Raw genomic sequence first — 21,989 nt, 5'->3', positions numbered from 1 at the left:
TCTCCAGGTGGTTTCATACAATCAGTTTGTAGGCAACTGTGGTTTAAAGCAGGATGTTTTTGTTTAACAGGGTGAGCCAGAGGCCACTTCTGTTATTTAGATGTAATGCGAGCATATATCACTCATGATTGTGAGAGCCTGTGGAGGAGGCCTGGCTTAAATCATGCAACAGTTTTGTTTGTGGACCGCATGCTGCTCCGACTTTGTTTGTCCATCTGCTTTCTGTCAGAGTAACCTTTGGAGCCTTCCACTCTTCTCCTGATCGTACCCTGGCAAAAAAAAGCGACTGTCTTCGGTCTTCTCTGGCCCAAACTCTTCCTCTCTTATCATGCAGAGAAGGGTCACCAGTCATGCTAAACTTGAATTGGACATGTCGCACCAAGCCTCTTCAGTACATGTGCTAGTATCGGATAGTATGAACAACATATGATAAACATGCTTGCTGTGAATGTAGAGTCACGTGTGGTTCAAGTGTTTGCTACCTGTAGAAAACAAGGGCATGGACATTTTCGCTAAGGGTAAGGACTCACCAAGCAGTCTATAAAACTGATATTTCGTGCAGACCACCTGCGTATCCCGTATGCACTTTTCACCCGCAGACAGCCTGTCTATGCAGTTGAGACTAAGCCATGGAGTCTGCAAAGGGTACGGCTATGTCCAAATTCCCTTTCTGCTCCCTAAGTACAAAAAAACTATACAGAGCGTGACTAGTTAGCGCCCTAGATTTTAAAAGCAGTTCGGACACCATGCTCACTACTTTTTATTTTAAACTGCAAATATGATGTCACCAAGTATGATGGGCATTTTACAATGAATATTATGTATCCACTGATAAACAAAAACATGGATGGTTTATAAAAAAAGACTTGATTTTTGCACAATTTTTTTTAAAGGTAATGCATTGTGGTTGACATTCCCCAATGCTCACAGGTTTTTCGCAGAGACTTCTGGGAAATCTCTAGGAATTTTGAAGTTGCTGATTTAGACGGCACTGCTAAATGGCGAATGCATTAAGCAGTGAGTAGTGAAGGAATTCAAAGACAAGCTATGGGAGAAAAAATGTAAAGCTACAAAAGAAGGAAAGGCAGGTAAAGCACAAGCACAGAGCAGGAAAGAACATTTTTGTCAAATTTTCTGAGTTTGTGATTTAGCTTTCCTTTAGATAAGGCGTGTGCACAGGTTAAGTAGAAAGCATGCTAACACAAATCCCAACTAACAGTGGGACAAAAAGTCTTTTGCAAGCAGGTATTTCTATATGATCATACAGAGTGACATCAGCAAAACAATGAGATAGATGTCAGAGCATCTGTTCAGTTACCTGCGCAGACTTTAGATTTATGCTAGCAGTAATGAAATTGATGCAAACATAAGGTTTCTGATGTGACTTCTGCAGGCTTCTTGCAAACAGTAAAAAAACAAGATTTCTCTTTTTTCTATTGTGCATGTGCATGAGGGCAACAATCTACACATGCACCAGAGTGGAAATCCCATCTGTTCTGCTGATCGTCCGTGGCTTTGAGCAAAGGACGCGAGAAGCAGCAATAAAAAGCAAAAAGGAACAAGACTGGAAGGTGGCAAACACAATGCACTATGTAAAACCATGTCAACTTTTTTTTGTTTGTTTTGGGAGGGGGGATTAAAAAATGGTTTATAAAAAGAGATATCCACACTAAGTTTGAGAGAAACCATCTGCTCTGCAAATATTCCTCTTGAAATTTGGAAACAAATCTCCACAGAGCATAAAATTTACGAAAAACAAGAAAGGGCGAATTCTTTCGATTTTTTTATCAATAATTCTGTTTTTAATCAAAATGTTTGACTTGTACATGTGAAAACAGTTGGAAAGCTTTGACTTTATTGTTTAATTCCAAGGCGTGAGATTGGCTGGGAGAGGCAGGAAGGCGTGTGCCGCGCGGTCCCTGGCGCTTGACGGAACCATGTGAAGTCACAACTGGCGGGGCCACATGGTTAGATCAAGCACAAGAGACAGCTGCACGAACCAATCAGAATGCAGGTCCACACAGGAGGAAGGCGGGGCAACAGAGAGCCGCACCAATCAGTCAGGAGGGTAGGTCCATACAGAACAGGCAAGGCAACAGACAGCTGCAGATCCACACAGGAAGGGCCAGAGAACCACCCACAAACAGCAACAAAGTGTCCATCAAGGTCCAGAGAGGAAGAGAGGTGCAGGGAGAGGCAGAGGACTGCGAAGAAGGGATGGGGGCGGGGCTAAAGCAAAGACGATAGTTAACAGTTTAAGGAACATTTCTAATTCAGCTTTTTATTTTTTTTAATGGTCGAGCTCACGTTGACTTTGGAGTGTGACTAAAGTTTTAGTGATTCTGATAGTGTTTATTTTTTCTAATGGTATGGATGTAATACTCTATAAAACAGACAAATTTGAAATCATAACATTTCCAAGCAAGATTTATTTAATAAATTGTGCCTTTTTTCTTTTTTAAAATTTATCCCCATGGCCAAAAAAAGAAAAGAAAAAAAAGAAAAAGGTCTTTCACATACTGGAGTGAGCGACTGCAGTGTGTGTGTGTATGTGTGTGTGCGTGGCCCTGCTGAGGCAGCGATCATGCCGCCTCAGAAAACTGAAATGGTCTGTGCTGTAATTACTGACACCCATGGTTTGGACCAAAGGAAATGTCAGTAATTACCAATTAGTGAATGTTTCTGTGCTCCAGTAAACACAAATCAAGTCCGGCTTTTATTTACCATAAACAAAGTACTGATTTTGTCTGACTTGTGCTCCGAACATTTAACAGTTGACATGTTTTATGAGCTTGTATTTAGAAATCATTTTTATCATCACTAATAACATCCTCTTCAGATTTAGTTAGATAGACTTTTGTCACAGCGAGAACTGCAGCGATTGTGACATCATCCGTAGATTATGCCTTCCAACCAAATGAAGTCAATTCAGTCGCCCATTTTTTTGTGATATGGACGTCGCCATGTTGGAACCAGAAATCATCAGTAAGCACTGATTGGGCCACGTCGGCTTGAGTAAGCATCTCTATGGCAACAACTTTGTCTAATCAGGAGTGAGCTTGTTGGAAGGCCTATCACTCGAAAGCAGACTACGCAAAATCAGTTAATTAAACGTTTCAATGTGAGATCACGTACTTTTATTAAGGCATGTAATTGGTCAGTTTATACCTTGAATAACTTGTGATAAAGAAAAAATAATGAGTATTATTAAGAACATGTTCAAAAAGGTATCAGAGCAAGAATAGTTATCCTGACAGATTGAACGACTGAGTAATAGCTTCTCAATAGAAGTCAGCGGGTACTTCCTGTTTGGAACGCGATGGGGGAGGGGCCACTCAGTTTAATTCTCTTGTCCAATGGTTGCTGACAGTTTTCAGAGGCTACAGACACACTGCGCTTGATTTCAATTCACCAGATTATAATTTACAATCTTTAAAGAAGCTAAAAAAAAAAGTCTTTAGATGTGATGTATGAATACAACACTAGTAGACTGGCTGTGTGACAGACAGAGCTGGTTTGTACGTCAGAGCCTGAGTGAAGCTATTACGTACCTGTGCACCTGAACTTCTTTCCTTTGACCTGGCTGATTCTCTTGTTAGCCAGCCTCCTGGGGTGGCTGCAGCGTGCACCGCTGGTCTCAATAGGGTTGTCAAACAGGTAGTCAGCCAGCCACTTCAGGTGGCAGTCACACATAAAGGGATTCTGGGCCAGATGACTGTGAAGAGGAGAAAAATAGGAGAGAAGCAGAACAAATCTTTACCTGTATTTTTCTTTCTTCACAATTGAAGAAAACGAGAGCTTGATTTCAAAATGGCGTTTGGATTGTCTGTTTTTGGAAGAATTCTACAAGAGAAAATCTCTTAATCAAACTACATAAGGTGACATGAAAAGTCACTTTTCCGCACGCCAGAATTTGCTGCTTCATGGAGATCGGTTTACGCCAGGTAAGAGTGTGTATGAGTTAGGAATTTACAGTTTCCTCCAGCTCCATCCGGCCACAGAGAAAAAGCAGCAAAGTCACTCTAAAGTAATTTGTTTCTGTCTTATGGTCTCTCCCCTTCTGAACTTGGCTTAAATACATCACTGGGGAGTCATCCAAGAGGTCAGCTGTCAATTAATCTGAGTTTATGACACAACGCTGACACCAATATTGGCCTTACAGAGTTTTGATGGAGCGCAGGGGGGTGAAGAGTCCTTTGCTGATGGTTTGCAGCTTGTTGTCATACAACGACAGGAGGCTGAGGTTTTGCAGGTCCTGGAAGGTGTTGACCCTCAAGCAGTTTATTTTGTTGGCATTCAGCAATCTGAAACAAAAGGAGTTTACATCTGTAATTCAGACGCTCTGCTCTGTTGGCGTAAGAGAATAAAAATGTAAATAAATGGATTTTAGCTTGAAAGGCGCTTGTTTTCCTCTGTCCTATTCTTCATACCACATATTTCACATAGCCCCTGCCTCCCCGGCACCCATGATATTGTCTTTCTTTGACACATAAATCAGAAAATAACAGAGTTATTCCTTTTTTTCTCTTTTCCAGGGGGACATCTCCTTCTACTACGCCATATCTGGTTTTGATGGGTGAGACTGATGATGACGGGGACGAATAGGGGAGCTAGAGGAATGGGAAGGACGGATATAATGGAGTGGGACAGCGAAGTATCAAGTAAAAGATTTAATTTAGAGTGACGGCGATTTACATTTTACTGAAGGAGGCTGGCAGAAAAAAAATCCAGGTGTAGGAAAAAAGGAAGTAAGAAATGTAATAAAGAGATTAAGGATACGACAGGGAAGGTTCTCCCTTCCACCTTCCCCCCATTTGCCCTTCCAAACCTCATTAGCTAATGTGTTTCCAGGTTTTTTCCTTGCCCTGCTTCCATTCCTTTACACCCTTTCCTGCTCTTTCCTCTGTTGCATTTATTGTTGCCATGTCTGTCAGAAATCCCCCTTTTTGTGTGTGTGTTACAGGTGACTAAGCTAGCGCTCGCTCTAACTGTCTTGCGTCAACCAAAGGAGTGCTAGCATTGGCACAGCCTGCACACACGCACGCCCACTCAGGTGATGCACGCACACACATGCTGCTCTGCGACACATCCACGCCTCATTAGGCAGCTCACAGGGGGAACTAATTACTTGACACTGCACCAGTAAAACAAAGCAGCACAGAAAACACTGCAGATCAGCAGTTATGCAAAGAAATAGACCCATCTTTGCCTATTAAGGTTTAATTTAGAATTACAGCATAATGTAAGAGAATCCACTCATTCTTGGGGGCCTGACTAATGTCTGAAAATGAGAGATTTTCCTCAGAGGCAAAATATTAAGTCACTTTTTTTTTAAATTTGCCTGTTGAATGAATGCCGCCAGCGCCGTTTGATAATGGACCAATGATGTGGCAAGATGCAAATATTAAGCAGACATTTATGTATTCGTTGAACGAGCAAGTAAAAAATGTTTGGTATCAAGCCTGAAAGATCCTACTTAAGGAGCAAGTATGCATGTATGAATAAAAATAAGTGCTTTGGATGTTTTTTCTGCTTGCAGCATCATTAGCTGTGAGGGAAATGATTCTCTGCTGAATGTTAAGGATGTGATGTCATACCTACTTTGACATGATCACACATTTTTTACTCTTTTCTCTGCTGTCAGTCCGTCTGCTGTCGGACATTAACATAAATGTGTGGGCTCTCTGTCTTTCTCTTTTTACCCCGTACCCCTACCTGTCCCCTTCCCCAGCCCTTTACCCTCCCTGTCTCTGGCTATGCACCATGCATCCAAATGATCCTGCAAGGCTGTAAAAAAAAAAAAAAGGTGTTTGTGCGTTATCCTCCTCATTCTCTTTGCTTCGCTTGCCTTTATGACAGAAAAACCCTGAACGTGACCACTTCTGCAGCAGGCTGCGACATTTGCAAGGACCATAAGCCAAATGCACCGCTCACAAAGCAGCAGTGCCAGGGCTGGAAATTTTCCCTGCATAACCAGCCCGCGCTGCAATCTGACTCTGCGCTCTTGAGGAGTCGTTCAGACATAATAATTCTCCTTCTGCATCTTAGAGTTAAAGAGCTATGCACACTACAGTTTGCATCACAAACCCTTTCACGTTGAGAATTCTTGAGATTTACTTTTCTCATTTTGCAGGAGAAAAGGATGGATGTGCGATGCAGGGAATCGACAGCTGCAGATATTATTGTTTCAGTTAAATGCGATGCAACGCAATTTTTGACCTACTTCCTGCAACTATTCATCTCTCAATTTTTTTTTTTTTTTCTCAATTTTTTAGTTCAAACTGCAGAAGCAACAATTTAAGCACAATACCGGAACCATCCTCTTTCCAGTCCTGCCTCTGAACAGTTGAACATTACAAGATCTGGGATCTCTAAGGGACCTCAAATAATATTTCTTTCAGTTATTTCATCTAATTCCAACTGTTTTTGAACAACAAAAGATCAAAGATATGACACCAATCAGTTTTTAAAACAGCACAATTTTGGGAAAATTGATATTGAATAAGATTGTCTGTGCAGAAAATCGGAGACAAAATAGGAGCGATAATTCAATGATATGAGAGCAGCTTACAGAATACTGGATCCTGAAAATGGAGTCTTTAAGGCAGTAAATGTGAAGTGAAATTAGATGACAGTTATTTACATCAAATTTGAGCTTTGAAAGTTTGCACCAATTTAAAAAGAAAAAAAAAAAAAATTCTTAAAACCTATTTTTATAGTCAGGTTTTCACACGGCATGAGACTCTGCTGGTCCTCTTTCTTTTTTTTTTCTTGCTTTTTATCAGTGTTCTTGTTTTCCTATCGTATTTATTTTATTTTTTCCTTTTATATTGTTTCGAAACAATTTTTTTTATTAGGGTATTGCGTGCCTTGTTTGTGGTCATGGTAAGAAAAGAAAAGAAAATTCAAATTAAAATTGCGATTCTGAGTATTTCTTTATCCAATGAATCAGGAGTGGACGTTGTTGCACCATCATTTCTTAGGTTGAGATTGTAAGGGGGTGTAAGCTAGCAAACAGATGGATGACGGGAAGTGGGGGCTTTCTCAGTGTCAACACTCCCACCCACAACTCAGAGGTGAATTTCTAATGAACTCCTGCTGCTCTGCAGAAACTGTGTCCTAGAAAACAACACAGACTTTTTTTAAATGTTCGCTAAAAACTGCAGCATCAAAAATAAAAAATAAAAAAAACACTGGGAACACTTTTTACAGTAGATCAAAAGATGATGGGAGTGGGACTTTAAAAACGTTGAAATCACAAACTTAGTGATTATATCTAACAAAGTTAACCATAACATAGTAATTAAGTACAATTTGATATAAATGTGAATGTGTGCTTTTAGGAAATCTGTGTTTCTTGACAAAGCCTGACATACTGTCAGAGGAAGAGTCAGAAATGACCTCCCATGATTTAAGGTGCCAAACAATCTTGTTTTATTTCATCTTTTATTCATTGGGATTTTCAACAACTGGTTGAAACTGTCTGCATTTTCCTGGTATAAAACCACTATAGAGAAATTCATTTTGCTGCATGCTGGAAGGATACTATGCAAATACATATAGGCATATGCATCAAGATCAGGCTGAATTTACTCACAGAAGCTGCAGGGACACCAGTCCATCAAACAACCCCTTGGGCAACTCGGTAATCTTATTTCCATACAGAACCCTGCAAAAGACAGAAACAGCGCAACTCTGTTTAAGTTACACAATTTACAAAGCCTGCATGCTAAAACCTGACAGTTTGGAAGCTTCAGAAAACAAATTGATTGAATTTTTGTTTTATGTACACATTTTTGATTTTTGCTTAGCAATCTGGATGTACTAGATGTAAATGTAGCGTTTTTCCATAAAAGCTAAGGTGCTATGTACGTCACAAAACGGTTAATTTTGCACATCGTCCTTAATCTAGCAGGAGCAGCCTGACTATAAACCTGAATAGTCCAATTTCAAAATCAATGAAAATGTTATGGTTTTATGATAAAAAGATTTCTTTTCAAGCTAATTGAAAATATAATAAACGTAAACAGCATAAAATCATGCTGACAGATGTGGAAAACAGGATTTATTTTGCTAATTCACCTTGTTTAAACACATTTTTTTACATATTCATTCCTGTTTTTAAAAAGACCAAATAAAAAATGTTTGATAACAATTATTCTCTTTCTATGGAAATAGAATAACTAAGAACTGTTTTTCACCTCAGAGGGCCATTTTTTTGAATCTTGATGTAAAGCATTTTTGATTCAAAAAATGCATCACCTGTTGATACATTGTTCATTTTGCAATGCTGCAAGGTTTTAGTACAAATACTTGGCATGCACGTCTCATTTTCCTGCTCCAAACAGATTCAAATGAAACTGTCCTGCATGTTTTTTCTATCACACTCACAGATGCAGAGAACACAGACAAACACACAGCGTCATCTGTCAACACCCCCTGCAAATACACTTTTATTTGCTAAACGTCTGGAAACACAATTGCTGCAAATCAGTCTGTTTACATGTCTGTGTCCCACTTACAGTGAGGTGAGTGAGCGGAGTCCATTGAAAGCATCTGCAGCGATGTCAGAAATCTGGTTCTTACTCAAGTCGCTGGGGAGAGAACGAGCACACCGTGATTCATAGTAATTGGGTTCATTCTGCGCGAACGTCCGAGAGCAGTCTGACAAATGATCATTTGAGAATACATCAGCTGAGGTCAAGGCGAGGGGACAAAGAGAAGCGGACGCATACGGGGGGCCGAGCCCGTGTGCAAATGAAGGAGAGTTTTGCAGAGTGATGGACAGCTGAACACAACAGAAATGACACGGAGAGGTAGAGCTAGAAAGGAGGGGGGAAAGCAGCATGTTAAGTGCAGTTTGTGTCATTCACTTCTACTGTTGTCTGGTACATTATTAAAAGCTGCTGTTGAGATGATGTTAACCAAAGCCTTCTGCAGCTGCAGGTGAGTGAAAGGCTTCGCGGCTTTTTCCTCGAAACCTGCAAGTCAAACATTTTCCAAGAAGGAACTTTTTTTTTCCATTTAAGGTCAGTGAGTTTCAACACACTGATGTCTTTCTATCTGAGTACCGGCTTCAGTTTGGAAAATGTGGTATTCAGGCTGTGTCATTGATGCTGTGTGGACTCGACCTTCCAGGGTCCTTCAGCTGCACTCACTGATTTATCGCCAGGCTTCCATTCGTTAAACGATGCCTGGTTAACACTGAACTTTACTACCACTTTATCCTGCTGCTTTGTCAGGCATAAATATCCAACAACGTGCTGTTTTATGCCCCTTTTTCTAGGTTTTCTTCACTTTTAGAAGCCTAGTTTTGGTTGTCACTCAGTGGCTAAAGAGGCATGACTTCTCCACCTCAGCACCTGCATATGCACATGTTGTTCCATCTGCAGGGACTTACATTCTCTTGAGCTTCTTGTAGGGAGAAAAAGCTCCTGCTGGGATGCTTTTTATCAGGTTCTGCTCCAAGCGTCTGGAACAATGAGAAAAAAGACATTACAGACAATTGAAAGGTTTTTGAATTGAAAGTATGATTGGCAACAATAAAGAAAACAGTGGAATGCACTTTCAGTGACTTAAGTCATGTATGTTATGTGAAAATCATTTTTTCTCCAATCAAAGGCATGAAGAGGTATCGTTCCCTTTGCAATCTTTACAATAGGTTCAAGAAGGGGTTTTTCTGATGAGTATCTATCTAAACTCCCGCAGGTTGTTCAGTGTTTTGCATGAAATCGTTCCACGCACTGTAAAACAGTGACTGATGTTTAGTAATTTCTGAAGAAGTTTCGCACTGAGCTGTACCGACTCCTGCTTTTTGATGAACTACAGTCCTGCACGTACATGTGCTTGCACACGTCAGCCAGCTACTCTGCGACTCAAGAATTTTCAACTTGAGTTTGACTTCTGACCACAAAATCTGTTGCTGAACAGCTTCATTCCCAATTCTTGTGTTCTCATGTAATATTTTCTCCACAAAAATACCTCTAGCTAATAGAAAAATAAATCCCCTTTGTGATGAATGAAGCTGTGACAGCATCTTTGTGACAGCAAAACAAAGGAACAGCTCATAATCTGGGTTTAAATGCTTTATACTGAGGCAAAACGGTCTGTAAGACCAGCAAAAGTCTGTTTCACAAGCTGTAATAATAAACCAACCAACAAAGATTTTTTACAAACTCTCATCTGGAATTTGTTCTTAGCGACGAACAAAACCCCGAACTACCAATGATTTTGCATTTTTCAGCTACCCAAACAAGTGAAATCTTCACTAAATGGTATATGGAATATATTTGTATAGTGCTTTCTACCTTCATTAACACTTTAACACCAGAGATGTGACCGGCGATACATAAATATTACACGCTTTTTAACATACTGAAACTAACCGTTTACGATCAACATGAGTAAGCTGATTCTGACGAAAACAAAAGCGGCTTTGACGGCTGCGCCACACAGCCACTACGTACATCTGCCATGTATGAAATATTGGTCTTTTGTTAAATTTGCGTGATATGCATCATTATTAGTCTTGCGTTGGTCATTCGTCGATGTGCGCATGATGTCCGTTGAGGGTTTCAGCCGATGTGAATTCAGTTTTGAGCTGTTCAAAATTTTGGGCCGGTTGAAGATTACGCAGTACAGACCAAAACCTTCTCATTCAAATGAATGGGAAGGTGTGTCCAAACTTTTGGTCTGTACTGTAAATCTTACAGAATTGTGCATTCATTTTGCAAAATGCGTACACAGACCTTAAATGCATGTACAACCGATGTATAACTTTCATATCACGTGTATGGCTTATTTTCATTTATATCATTCATTTTATAATGTACGTAGTGGCTGTGTGACATGGCCTTGCTGTAAAGTGCTGCATATCTGCGCACGGCTGCTTTTCTCCGCTTCAGTGTTCACTTGAATTACGTTAATTGGATAAACGGTTAAAGAGTTACAATAGTTGAAAGAACGTAAACACTGTATAAAAGGGTTAGGGACCAAAGTGGTTTGTAGTCGTACTTCCGTCCACACACTGATCGCGCCAAAGCTGCCATTTTTTTCAGGGTAAATGGTCAAAGGGAAGTCATTCTATCTTAATTTTTTGGTGGACACAAGACTTATTGCCTAATGGTGATGGAGACTCCATCATCACGACTAAGAACAAAGCTCACTTATAGGTAAAAAGCAGCGATAAAGAGAAGTAAGGTGGAAAATGACCAAGAGGGAAGTAAAAAGGGTAAATGAGTATGCAATAAAAGTCAGAAAGGAAAGGCGGAAGGGGGAAGAAAAAATTAAAGGCAGGATGGGAGGGGAGAGATGCTAACCGGAGAAGAGAAAGAGGATGATAAAGGAGAAATTAAAGTGGTGGAAGAGTGTGAACAATGCAGGAGATGAGAAGAAAAATCAGAGGTGAAGAGGAGGATATGGTTGGGTTCCAATGCCAGCCACAGGGTCAGCTGTCAGATTGATGAATGGAAACTAATCCTCCTCCTCCTCTTCATCCTCTCATCTTTCTCTGCAGTCCCCACCCACTCTTCATTCTTTTCCTCTGTGCATCTGTCTTTCTTTCTATCTATATGAAGCACCCAAACACACATTCTGATCCCATTCCATGGAAATACATGCAACAGATCAAGAGCTGTTTTCATAAAAAGGTTCTGAAGACGACCCAGTTCTGCTCGTGTGTCTTGGCTTACTGCCCTGGCAGCCAACAACACCCCATTTCAACCAGAGGGTCAAAATAAATCAAAGCTGAATGGATACTGAAGAATACAATCTGCACAGACAACACTTTACAAATGATCTCAGGGGACGGTTAAACAAGGGTGAAGCAAAGACAATGTTAAAGGATGCATTTAAGAGATCGTACTCAAAAAGCAATTTAAAAAGTCGATCGGGTGAAGATGTTATTAAACGACAACAAAGACTCGCACTTTCATAAACAAGTCCCATCTTTAAGGAAGCTTTAAGAAAGCTTCCATGTGCATACAGTTATTTAGGAGCTTAAAAAAAGTGGATCATTTGCATCTTCATACTGGTATCTGGCAGTGATCTCTGCTGCCAGAATTCAGAGAGATGGCTTTGGGTCCTTCAACAGACTGACTATACATCATTCTATTATACTCTATTGTTTTTGGCTGCAACAGCAACATTCATCTCAATGGACCCAAAGCTACTGTACTGACGTACGTGTTCTTATGAATGCATACACTTTGCTTTGTACTGCATAATCCAAACCACATAGGGCACACCTGATGATAAAGCACAGCATCTATTTTCAAACGTATGTCATATAAAGGATGCACTTAACTACAGTATGAGGCGCATTAAGCAAGACAAAAGAGTCTAAGATGAGTTTGATATTCAGTCAGACTTCATGAACTGTTTTCATGGAAACTCTCGTGCTCTGTTTGAATTCCCACCCTAATCTCTAACTCTTACTTTAATGTATGGTCACTAAAAATATGATGTAATTGACATCACAAAATTAAAATCTAATAGATATGAGCATTTTGCGAAAAGCATTTATGAATCTACTGTCTTCTGAAGATGAAAAAATTGATGGTTTATTAAAAAAAATACATTTAAATACATTTAAATAAAAATTTTTGGCAAAAAATTGTTCAGACGCAATGCATTGTGGTCTATATTCGCCAATCTAGTGAGCATCGATGCACACTGGTTTTTCGCAGAAACTTCTGGGAAATTTCTAGGGCACTCGATTTTGGAATTGTAGATTTGGACAACACTACAAAATGTTAACCGCACTATATAGTGCACTATTTATTGAGTAGGGTAGGAAATCGGACACAACGTACATCTTCTTTGTAACACGCTACACGTTAGAAGCGTTAGCTGAATTAGCATATTCACTATAACTGTAAGCTACTTAGTAACATGTAAGGAAAACCAGACTAATACCATTAAAACAAATATTAATGTGAATGTGCTAACTCCCAAGCCCTGTTATGAAAAAGTAACAAAATAAAAAAAACCGACACTGTTACACTTTAGCCACGTTAGCATATTTAAAATACTTGTAACTTCCAACCATATTAGTAACACTTAAATAGTCAGATTACTAAAACCAATCATACTGCGACTATGCTTACTAGAAAACACATTGGGACATTGCTACATGTGAGCCATATTTACATTAACACAAAATGTTGTTCGCAACTCGTAAAGAAAAACCTTTTGACAGATTCCCGTCACTTCACCATCAGTAAGCAGAACCAGAATGAATCTACATCTAAGGCGCTCCAAATTACAAAGCAAAGTGTCGTTTCTTGAAAAAATTAGGGGTTTTCTATGGGTTTCAGCCGCTTGCACACTTGTGACTTATTTATTTACTTTACTGGTTTGTGTGGTTGTGGGATGTTTGTGTGGAGCTTTTTTGCATTCTGGCAAGGTGCAGCAGTGTCGGTGTGGAGCTGAGGAGAAGAATTGCTCCGTTAGTCACAGAGCAATCAGCCAGCTGTCCTCTACACAAACAAGCAGGGGACAGCGATCAATATGGACATCAAACACGTCCCTTGGCGGGTTTTGTGTGTGTGTGGGGGGGTTTTGTGTGTGTGTGCGCCTATGCATGCACATAATTATGTGCAAAAACGAAGCAACCGAAGGCTAAGGACTGAGTTTGGCTGCAACATACGATAAAACACCTGTAAAAACGTCCAAGAGGCAACAGTTATGGTGTAACTTCATGTTAAAATCACATTGTCAAAAAAATATGCAGTTCATTTATGTCATTTATGATTGCTCAAAGTCCATTTAGGTTCCTAATTTGTCAACTTTTAGCTGTGGTACATGCTATTTTAATAAGTTATAAGAAACTAAGTGATATATATCAAAAATATTTGAATGCAAATATCCAAAGCAACAACAAAAAAATGCCAATAAGATAGGATCAAATCAATCATTTACCAGGCTTAAAATTTAAAAAACTAATTGCCAAAATCTATCTTGAAAGGAAAAAATGAAGTAAATGGAAATACTGTCATTCATAAATTATATTAACGGTATAGAATTTGTGCTACTTGAAAGCAAAGATAAATGTGCTTCTGTAAATAATTCTTTCCTGAGCAAAAACACATTTCCATGAAAATTAGCAGCTCATAAATAAATAGCACGTCTTACATCTCCACAATGCCCTCTGGGAGGTTGGCTGGTATTTCAAGGAGGCCTTTGCGACGACAGTCCACTATGTTGTTGTTGCAGCTGCAGCTGGGAGGACACACGGATACCTGAGCAGCACAGGTGCGTGGTTCCGTCTGTGGCGGACCTACAGAAAAAAACAGACCGAAAACTACACATTTGGACAATATTTTACTTTGCATCAATCTTGATGGAAGAGGTGCTGATTTTCAAGTAATACACTGTTTTAGATGGAACATCTACTAATCTCAAAAATTGACCAGAGACCATGGAGAGGTGCACGGTGCTGTTAAAGATTTTATCTAGCAGCTTTAAAAAAAAAACAGAACCCCAGAAATCTCACTCTTCATGAAAAAACTGGTCCCTCTTACTAAAACACTTGTCTCGTCATCACAAACCTTTCAGTCTTTGTAAATAGGTTGGTCTACCTGTGGTGATATTCTTCTAACTGTTATCATTGACCTGGCAGTTATCCATTTAGCTGTGGCTCACTACAACACAATCCATGCAGAACAAACTCAGTCATTTTTACTGCAATAATAACATAAATATGCTTCTGCAGAATCACTGTTGTTATTTAATGGAATCAGAAATACTTTATTGATCCCACACATGGGAAATTTGTTTGTCGCCATAGCAACTGACAGCAAAGGGGAAAAAAAGACTAAGAATAATTAAAAAAAACAAGAACAAAGAAAATGTAGCATAAATGCAAACAAGGTGGTATAATTTAAAAATCAATGTCAACAAGCACCTTTGAAGAAATCAGCAGCAGAAATACTGTCAATTTTACTGATGATTCTTATTAGTTTATGTTTTTTTTCACCTTTAGCAAAGATCATTATTAAGAAGACTTTTGAGATTATAGAATATTTTATATTTTTTCATTCAAATGAATAGAAAGGTGTGTCCAACATTTTCATGATCATTTTTCAAGCTCTTCAAGTTATAAATTGGCCAATCAGATGCGTCAATAAAAGTAGGTGTCTAACATTGAAAAATTGGAACATTTGATTGACACATTTTATGTTTTATGTAATATGGTTTCAAGGGTAGGGGTATGACCATCCAAGAAGTTCAAACCTGATTGGTGAGAGTGGTTGCGAAAGAAATTATTCCAAAATGCCCCCCCCCCATAAAAGGCAACTTAATTGACTATTGCTTAAAGTCATTTTGTATTTATTGGTGACATCAGGCAAATTCAGTTTAGCTCTCAGATATTCAGTCAATATTTGTGACGCATTCAAATCCTAAAAGGAAATAACTCAGAAAGCTAAAACATTTCTATCTGGAGCAACAGATCTGAGAGGAGGTGACCCGCTGCAGTGCTGCTGTGTGTGCGCAGAGATTACTTTAGTGTTTGCAGCAACAGCCTGTCAGCACAGAAAGCTGAATCAGTGTCTTAGAAACATCGGCTGATAAGACTAAAGCTCTAACGCCAAACTTTCAGCTAATTACAAACACTTGACAGCTTTACCCTTTCACTCAATGTTGACCATTGCTGAAACATGTTGGTGTAGTTTGTTACATGTGCTTGTTTTTTTTATCTGACAGAGGAGTGAACTTCATCCTGGGGTCAGTCTCTCAATGTTAAAAAAAAAGTTTTTTTAATTTTGTTGACTAACAGTTTGTTATATGACTCTGCATACATTACCATACTGCAGTTGTGTTTGATTTTATACTGCAGTCCATATATATTTACAGTGGTTTACTTTCAAATTTGAATGTGTGAACCATCAAGGATGTGAGCGGACCAATGAGTGTTCATGAGAGTAAACATGGAGACTGCTCATGTCAGCATGTTTGTACCACTTTTTAAAGACCCACTCAAAGGAAAATGGGGATTTCTGGGGATTTCTTTATTCGAGTCAGATTGAATCATGGGCAGATGAAAAAAACGCTGTTGGAAAAACATTGTAGTTGGGCTGGGCTGGCCTCAAGCTCCCTGCTCCGCTCCCTTCTCATGCATGCACACGCAGGCAAATAGATCCATGAACTGCTTTGTTTTCCTCGTCTGAGCTGCTATCTGGATAAAAACTGGATGGCTCCAATATTGGTCGCCATTTTTGTTGCACCACTAATGTTAGGTTGGGGTTTTGAAGGGCTGTAAGCTAACGGGAGAATGTAAATAGATGGGGGGAAGTGGGATGAGGCTTACTCCGTACCAACAATTCCGCCCACTCAGAGGTGCATTTCTAATGAACTCCTCCTGCTCCGCAGAAACCATGTCCTAGAAAATGACACTTTTTTATTATTGTTCTGACTCAAATTGGCATAATCGTAATGAAAAGACCAGTGGGAACGATTTAGAGATCAGAAGTTGATTGGAGTGGGACTTTAAGTTGTACTCTCATCCAGTTGACAGGTGCCAAAGAGAATTGACCGTAGTGTTTTATAAAATTCATTTATCTTGGATGTTTCATTACTGATGATTGGCGGGATAACAGAGACATTCAGAGACAATCCTGTAAACTCTATGCACAGGCAAATATGCTAATGAGAAAATTCAGTATGTGTTCTCTTCAAGTAAAGTGTTCGTTGTTCAGAGCTTACTGCACTCCTCTTTACACGGCTCCTCTATGGTGGAATTATGGACGTGGCACATTCCGTAAATTCATGGTGGCCTTTAGGCTTCTGCTACAGGTGCCCAGATGGTACAGAGCCAGTCAGCTGTTTGTGGATGCTCACATCCCCACCTGTGAAGCACTTCTACATAAGCTTATATCCAGCCTCATGGAGTGCCTGGACAAGTCTAAAAATGCAATTATCATGTCTCTGACTGGTCCCAAAAGAAGCTCATGCCACTACACCCCCGCCTTGAGGAAACACTGGGCACAGAGATTATACTCTTTTTTTAAATGGTTGTAAACTGTAATTTCGTTTTTTAATTTTTCATTTGTTTATTTATTTATTTTTTTTATTGTATATGTTGTATCTGTCTTCTTTTATGGACCGCATCTGAAATAAAGTGAATTATTATTTCAAACTGAAGTCTCACTGCAAAACCTCTGTTTTGAATTTAGGACCACAGAAGAAAGAAACTTGGATGTGATTACAAAACATGATTAGGTTTGTGCTGCTCAGGCTACATAAAAATGCACAGAATACAAACATAAATTGTTCTGCACCTGCTGAGGCATCAGGCAGGTGTATTTCCCCCAAATACACACATTTTCAGAGATGTTTATCCCAGGAAAAGTCCGGTTCCTTGTCATGTTTTACCCAGCTTGAGTCTGGTCCTGTTGGGTTTGAAGAGTTCCCCACAGTGTCATTCAGCTGATTAACTCTGGTCAGACTGGACTCCTCAGTCTTGTTCTGCAGCTGCCAACAACAGTGTTTGTTCTGCTCTGCAGCACCAGCGAGTCTGCCGACATAAAGCAGTTCTCCACCCGCTGCAGGTCCTGGCTGGAATGACGTGCAGCTGGCAGCGGCGTCCTGGACAGTTTAACAAAGACCGCCGCCGACAGCTGCGGTCCAGGAGGTGAGAGCCAGACACCTTTCATTCAGCTAAAGACTCCATTTAGCTTCAAAATCAACCATGTCAGTGTCCAGGTTGAGAGGGACTGGAGGGGTTCAGCCAGGGTTAACTGGCCTTCTGTAATTAATTCATTTCGACTTCTATGGAGCACAGCTTGCAAAAGCATTAACCAACTGCAGTTTGGAGGGGGATTTTTTGCAACAAGACTAATTTAAATGCATTGTATGCTGCTGTTTACTTACCACTGCAGACAAAATCCTTCTTCTGCACATCTGGGACATTCAGGCCCCTCATGTGGGCAGGGGACATGCACTGGGTGAAGGGAGCCAAGCCTCGTCTGGCTCTGAGCCAATCAGAGAGCCAGGCCAGGTGACAGTCACAGTGCAGGTTGTTGGAGTGGAGGCGGCTGAGAACAGATGGAGACAGAGAGACAAATATAGTAGAGCTGACATGATGTCACTGAGTTCACGCACGTGGCTATCTCATCCTAAACGTCCACTCCAGGTGGAGTTTCAAATAAACCCTGCCAATATTAGTGCTGGAGGTGGGACTGCATCTGTGTCTGCTCACAAATATAGCAAGTTCAATATTTCACACGGCTTGCATCAATCTTGGACCTGGAGTGTGGATGAAACAGGCACACAAACAGACGGTCACACACACACATGGTAATATTTGAAGTGTTCCCTCTAAAGGTCTGTGAGGGGGAAAATCCCCTTTGAGACGGGACATCCGGAACAAAACAACCCACTTTACAAAGGCAATATTAACAGTGTGTGTGGACAGAAAACACAACACCAAATACATTTAACCCCTTCATGCCTATTGTTGCATCAAACCACTTTTACTCCCAAATTACCTTAATCTAGTGTCTACTTGAAAGCAAAAACAGAAATATTTTTTTTTCATCCCTTGAAATAAATTCAGGCTTCATGGGGTTCAAAACATGGATTATAGAATTATAGAATGGACATGAACATTTTCAGCCTACGCGCTCGCCGATTGGTCAACAATCTGGATATTTCATGAGGGCAACCTGCGTATCCAGTGCAGGTTGGACAAGTTTTCACCCACAGACATCCCGAATCCATCCGTTAGGGGAACTGTGACTAAGGCATTAGGAGCAATGGTGTGCAAAAACATAAAGAGCAAAATGAAAAGCCATGTATCCTACCACTTGTTCGAGCATTTTTCTCCATCCCCTGCAAAACAGTCGTGTGCAGAAACTGGCCGAACTGATTGTTCAACAATTGAGTTTTCTGATGCTACCTTCACACCGTCCCCGGCAACATTTAAGCGGGAACTTTCAATGAACAGTCAATGTAAACACACACATATCCGTGTTCCGGGCTCCTGTGTTCAAAGCCGTCGCGTTCACACATCGCTACGCAAGTTTTTAAGTCAATTTTTGGGCTCTACGTACAAAATGCGCATTTACTAAACGTGTGTTGAAAGTTAAACCAGCTGAACTTTGACCAATCAGGGACTTAAAAGTGACTTGTGGGTAGCGCCCTGTTTAATTCAAGGAAGTGCTGGAAAAATAATCATGAAAGTGAGATTTACAGTTGTGATTTGTGCATGGAAGGAATTCTATGACAACAAGTCTTTTGTATATTGGAATAGAGCTTTGAAAGAAAAAGCCTGGAGTAAGATTCAGCAGATTTACTCCACTTTGACATATCACACCAAGCCTCTTCCAACTGTGGAACACGTGATAGTATCTGGTAGCCACAGTCCAGTGTGAACACTATGCTAAAAGCACGTTCTTGAATGTGTAAAGTTACACATGTCTTTGTCTTCAGTGTAAAGGTAGCATCAGGTTCAACCTGATTCACTGTTCTAGTTCCATTAACACTTATTTAAGACAAGAATCCTGTTTTAACTCTGAAGCATCCTGACTCACGGCTTGTTGGGTTACATTTTGAGCATTAAAGCCACTAGAATTAAAAGGATTTGCATTAAAATAGCCGCTTGGTTGAGCTGTGCTCTTTGGTGCTGCATTTAGTTGGTTTTTATGACCAAGTCCACCATGTCTCACAAGCTCTCTGCAGCCAAAACAGTCAGCAGTTTCTCTCTTTGTTGCTAATGAGAGCTGCTGCCGCCTTTAATCTTTTTCAGTGAACATTTCACTATACGCGCTGTTTAAAATAAACCTGAGCATTAATTAGAAGGTACAACTCAATAGAGGATGAATGGAAAATGTTGTTTGGCAGCACTGTAACTCTACAGGCTGTGCCAGCTGTGGAGAGATGAGGAGGAGGAGGAGGAGAAGAGCATTTGAAAAGGAGAATGTCTTGTCAGTGTATTATATGCCAGACGGGGTATCTAGCCTTTCAGAAGACAGGCCTCCTTTTGCAATAAAGCAGAGGACAAATCCTGTTATAGAACAGAGATGGTCTCATTGACGTTAGCAGCGGGGGCAGCAAGATTTAATACTGCTCTCCCATTATAAATCCAGTTTATAGTCAAACCCCTGCCTGGAGATAGCCATGTCTCGGTCCACCCCCCTGCTTAGCCTTAATTACTGACAAGTAGGATTAAAGCACAGGAGGGAATGAGAACAGGCAGGGGGTATGACGAAAGTGTCGTGCTTGTGCGTATGGATGTGTGTGCCTGCTAGTCAGTCTGATTGTGTCTGTTGCATTTAATGCAGGCAGGTGAGTATGGGGGTAGCGCACGGCAGTAGGTGAATGTCTCTGCGTCCATCTGTTTGACTTGATTTCTCTTCCAAATAACCTCCTACCAAAGCAAATTACAAAAACTCATATGCGGCGTGGAAGTTCAGCCTCTTTCATCGAGTCGTAGCTCGCTGTGGGTGATGCGGCATCGTTACTCCTAATAGAATTTCAGAAGGTTGCAGAAAAGGGGCATGAAAGCAGTAGATCTACCTATCTAAGTAGGGGATGGGTATGAGGGTTCTACCAGATTTACACGAATCTAAATGTTCATACAAGGAGCCATCACTTTAGGGACATCTACCGGTAAAGATGCAGTCACAGGCACGGGTACTGGCGGGTGACCCATTCGAGTGCTGTGGGTTTTTGGGTGGTCTGGGTGCATGGGGGTTTGTAGAGGAGCATCTTAAGAAGAGTGAAGGTGTGGGGTACAGACGTCGTGAAAATGAAAGTGGATCGTAAATTATTCTTAAGACTAATGCAAGTTACACACACTTGTGACATACAAGTGATGCTGCCGTCCGGTCTACTTACACAACACTCGGGCGCAAATATGGCTTACACGAGGTGTACAGGTGATAGGTAAGTGACCATAGGACGCCAGTAGGGTGTCCATACAAACTATCCTCTGATTGTCTAAGTTCCTCCTTTCAAGCAAATGAAAAATCTGTGCCTCCATTTCACTTACTTCAGCTTTGCTTCACCTTTATGTGTTGTAAAAGTTTTTGTTATGACCTGTCGCCTGCAGCAAGCCTGTAGAAAAAATGTCCATAAACATTTTTGCTGTACAGGCCCACCAAGCACTCTGTGATCTTGATATTTCCTAGGCCACAACAGGTTTATCAACAACAGGTTTGCCCATTTTTCACCCACAGAAGGCCCATCTCCACCTACAAGGGCAGTTGTGACCAAAGTAATTTGAAAGAGCTACTTTAATTACCTTTGAAACTTATAGTATTTTAATGTTGCTTAAGCATTGATTTCATGGGAAACCCTTTGGTTCAATCAGTGGTAGTTGTAAAATGCTAAACAATAGCATTTGATTGATTTATTGTTAGTCAAAGTAAGAATAAAGAGGGGAACGTATAGGAGAGACATACGTCAGAGGATGCAAAAGCAATACTAAAAAGAAGACATTTTGGATTCACATTTAAATCAAAATAGGTCAAGATTCTCAAATGTACAGAAAAGGACGGAACCAAAATTGGATGCATAAAAAACTAAAGGAGAAAGAGCAAGTGGGGGAGATAAGAGGGGCCAAAAAAACTGAAAAAGTCTTCTGCGCTTGATTAAAACATACTGAATATTGGTAACTCTGCCCTCAATCTGCTGGCAATTGTGCGGCCATTCTGCTGCCTGAAATCCAATTTCTAAAGGGCTGATTTCAAGCTGCATTGCCTTTACAGCTGCAGGAGAAAGAGGGGAAAATAGAAATCCTGCTATGTGCGGCTGGCTGTTGATGAATGATGATGGGCCAAAGTCAAATACCGGGAATGGCTGCAATGATAAGAGGTCTTCAGCAAATGTTATCCTGTCTCCTTTCTCAAGCTGTTTCTGAAACTCTCTTTTTTACAAAAGAACATCTTTATGAAGTTGTTGAGAAAGAAAATCCAGCTGTGAGCATGTGACCAGGTCTTTATGACATCACAGTGAAACAGAATCCCTGTCTCCATTCAACGGTGTGT

At 40.4% G+C, this 21,989-nt stretch overlaps 1 protein-coding gene and 1 non-coding gene across 3 annotated transcripts in view; both read right to left on the bottom strand.

Moving 5' to 3' along the window:
• Positions 1 to 21,989, bottom strand: part of LOC101170687 (slit homolog 3 protein) — a 296,346-nt gene that overhangs the window by 60,107 nt on the left and 214,250 nt on the right. For both annotated transcript variants that reach the window (XM_011479838.3, XM_011479839.3), the window contains 7 exons: positions 17,872 to 18,035; positions 14,134 to 14,278; positions 9,401 to 9,472; positions 8,523 to 8,594; positions 7,598 to 7,669; positions 4,161 to 4,304; positions 3,552 to 3,715 (listed from right to left, as the gene is read on the bottom strand). In XM_011479838.3, the coding sequence (XP_011478140.1) occupies positions 3,552 to 3,715; positions 4,161 to 4,304; positions 7,598 to 7,669; positions 8,523 to 8,594; positions 9,401 to 9,472; positions 14,134 to 14,278; positions 17,872 to 18,035 (833 nt within the window). The remainder of the gene's footprint in view (positions 1 to 3,551; positions 3,716 to 4,160; positions 4,305 to 7,597; positions 7,670 to 8,522; positions 8,595 to 9,400; positions 9,473 to 14,133; positions 14,279 to 17,871; positions 18,036 to 21,989) is intronic.
• mir218a-2 (microRNA 218a-2) lies at positions 1,906 to 1,996 on the bottom strand. Its single transcript, NR_107136.1, has one exon. It is a non-coding gene; the product is annotated as a microRNA 218a-2 (primary transcript).

The sequence above is a fragment of the Oryzias latipes genome, chromosome 10 (assembly GCF_002234675.1).
Source record: "Oryzias latipes chromosome 10, ASM223467v1".
NCBI classification, from domain to species: domain Eukaryota; kingdom Metazoa; phylum Chordata; class Actinopteri; order Beloniformes; family Adrianichthyidae; genus Oryzias; species Oryzias latipes.
Note: the sequence above shows the minus strand (reverse complement) of the source record. Positions and strands in the feature narration are given on the sequence as shown.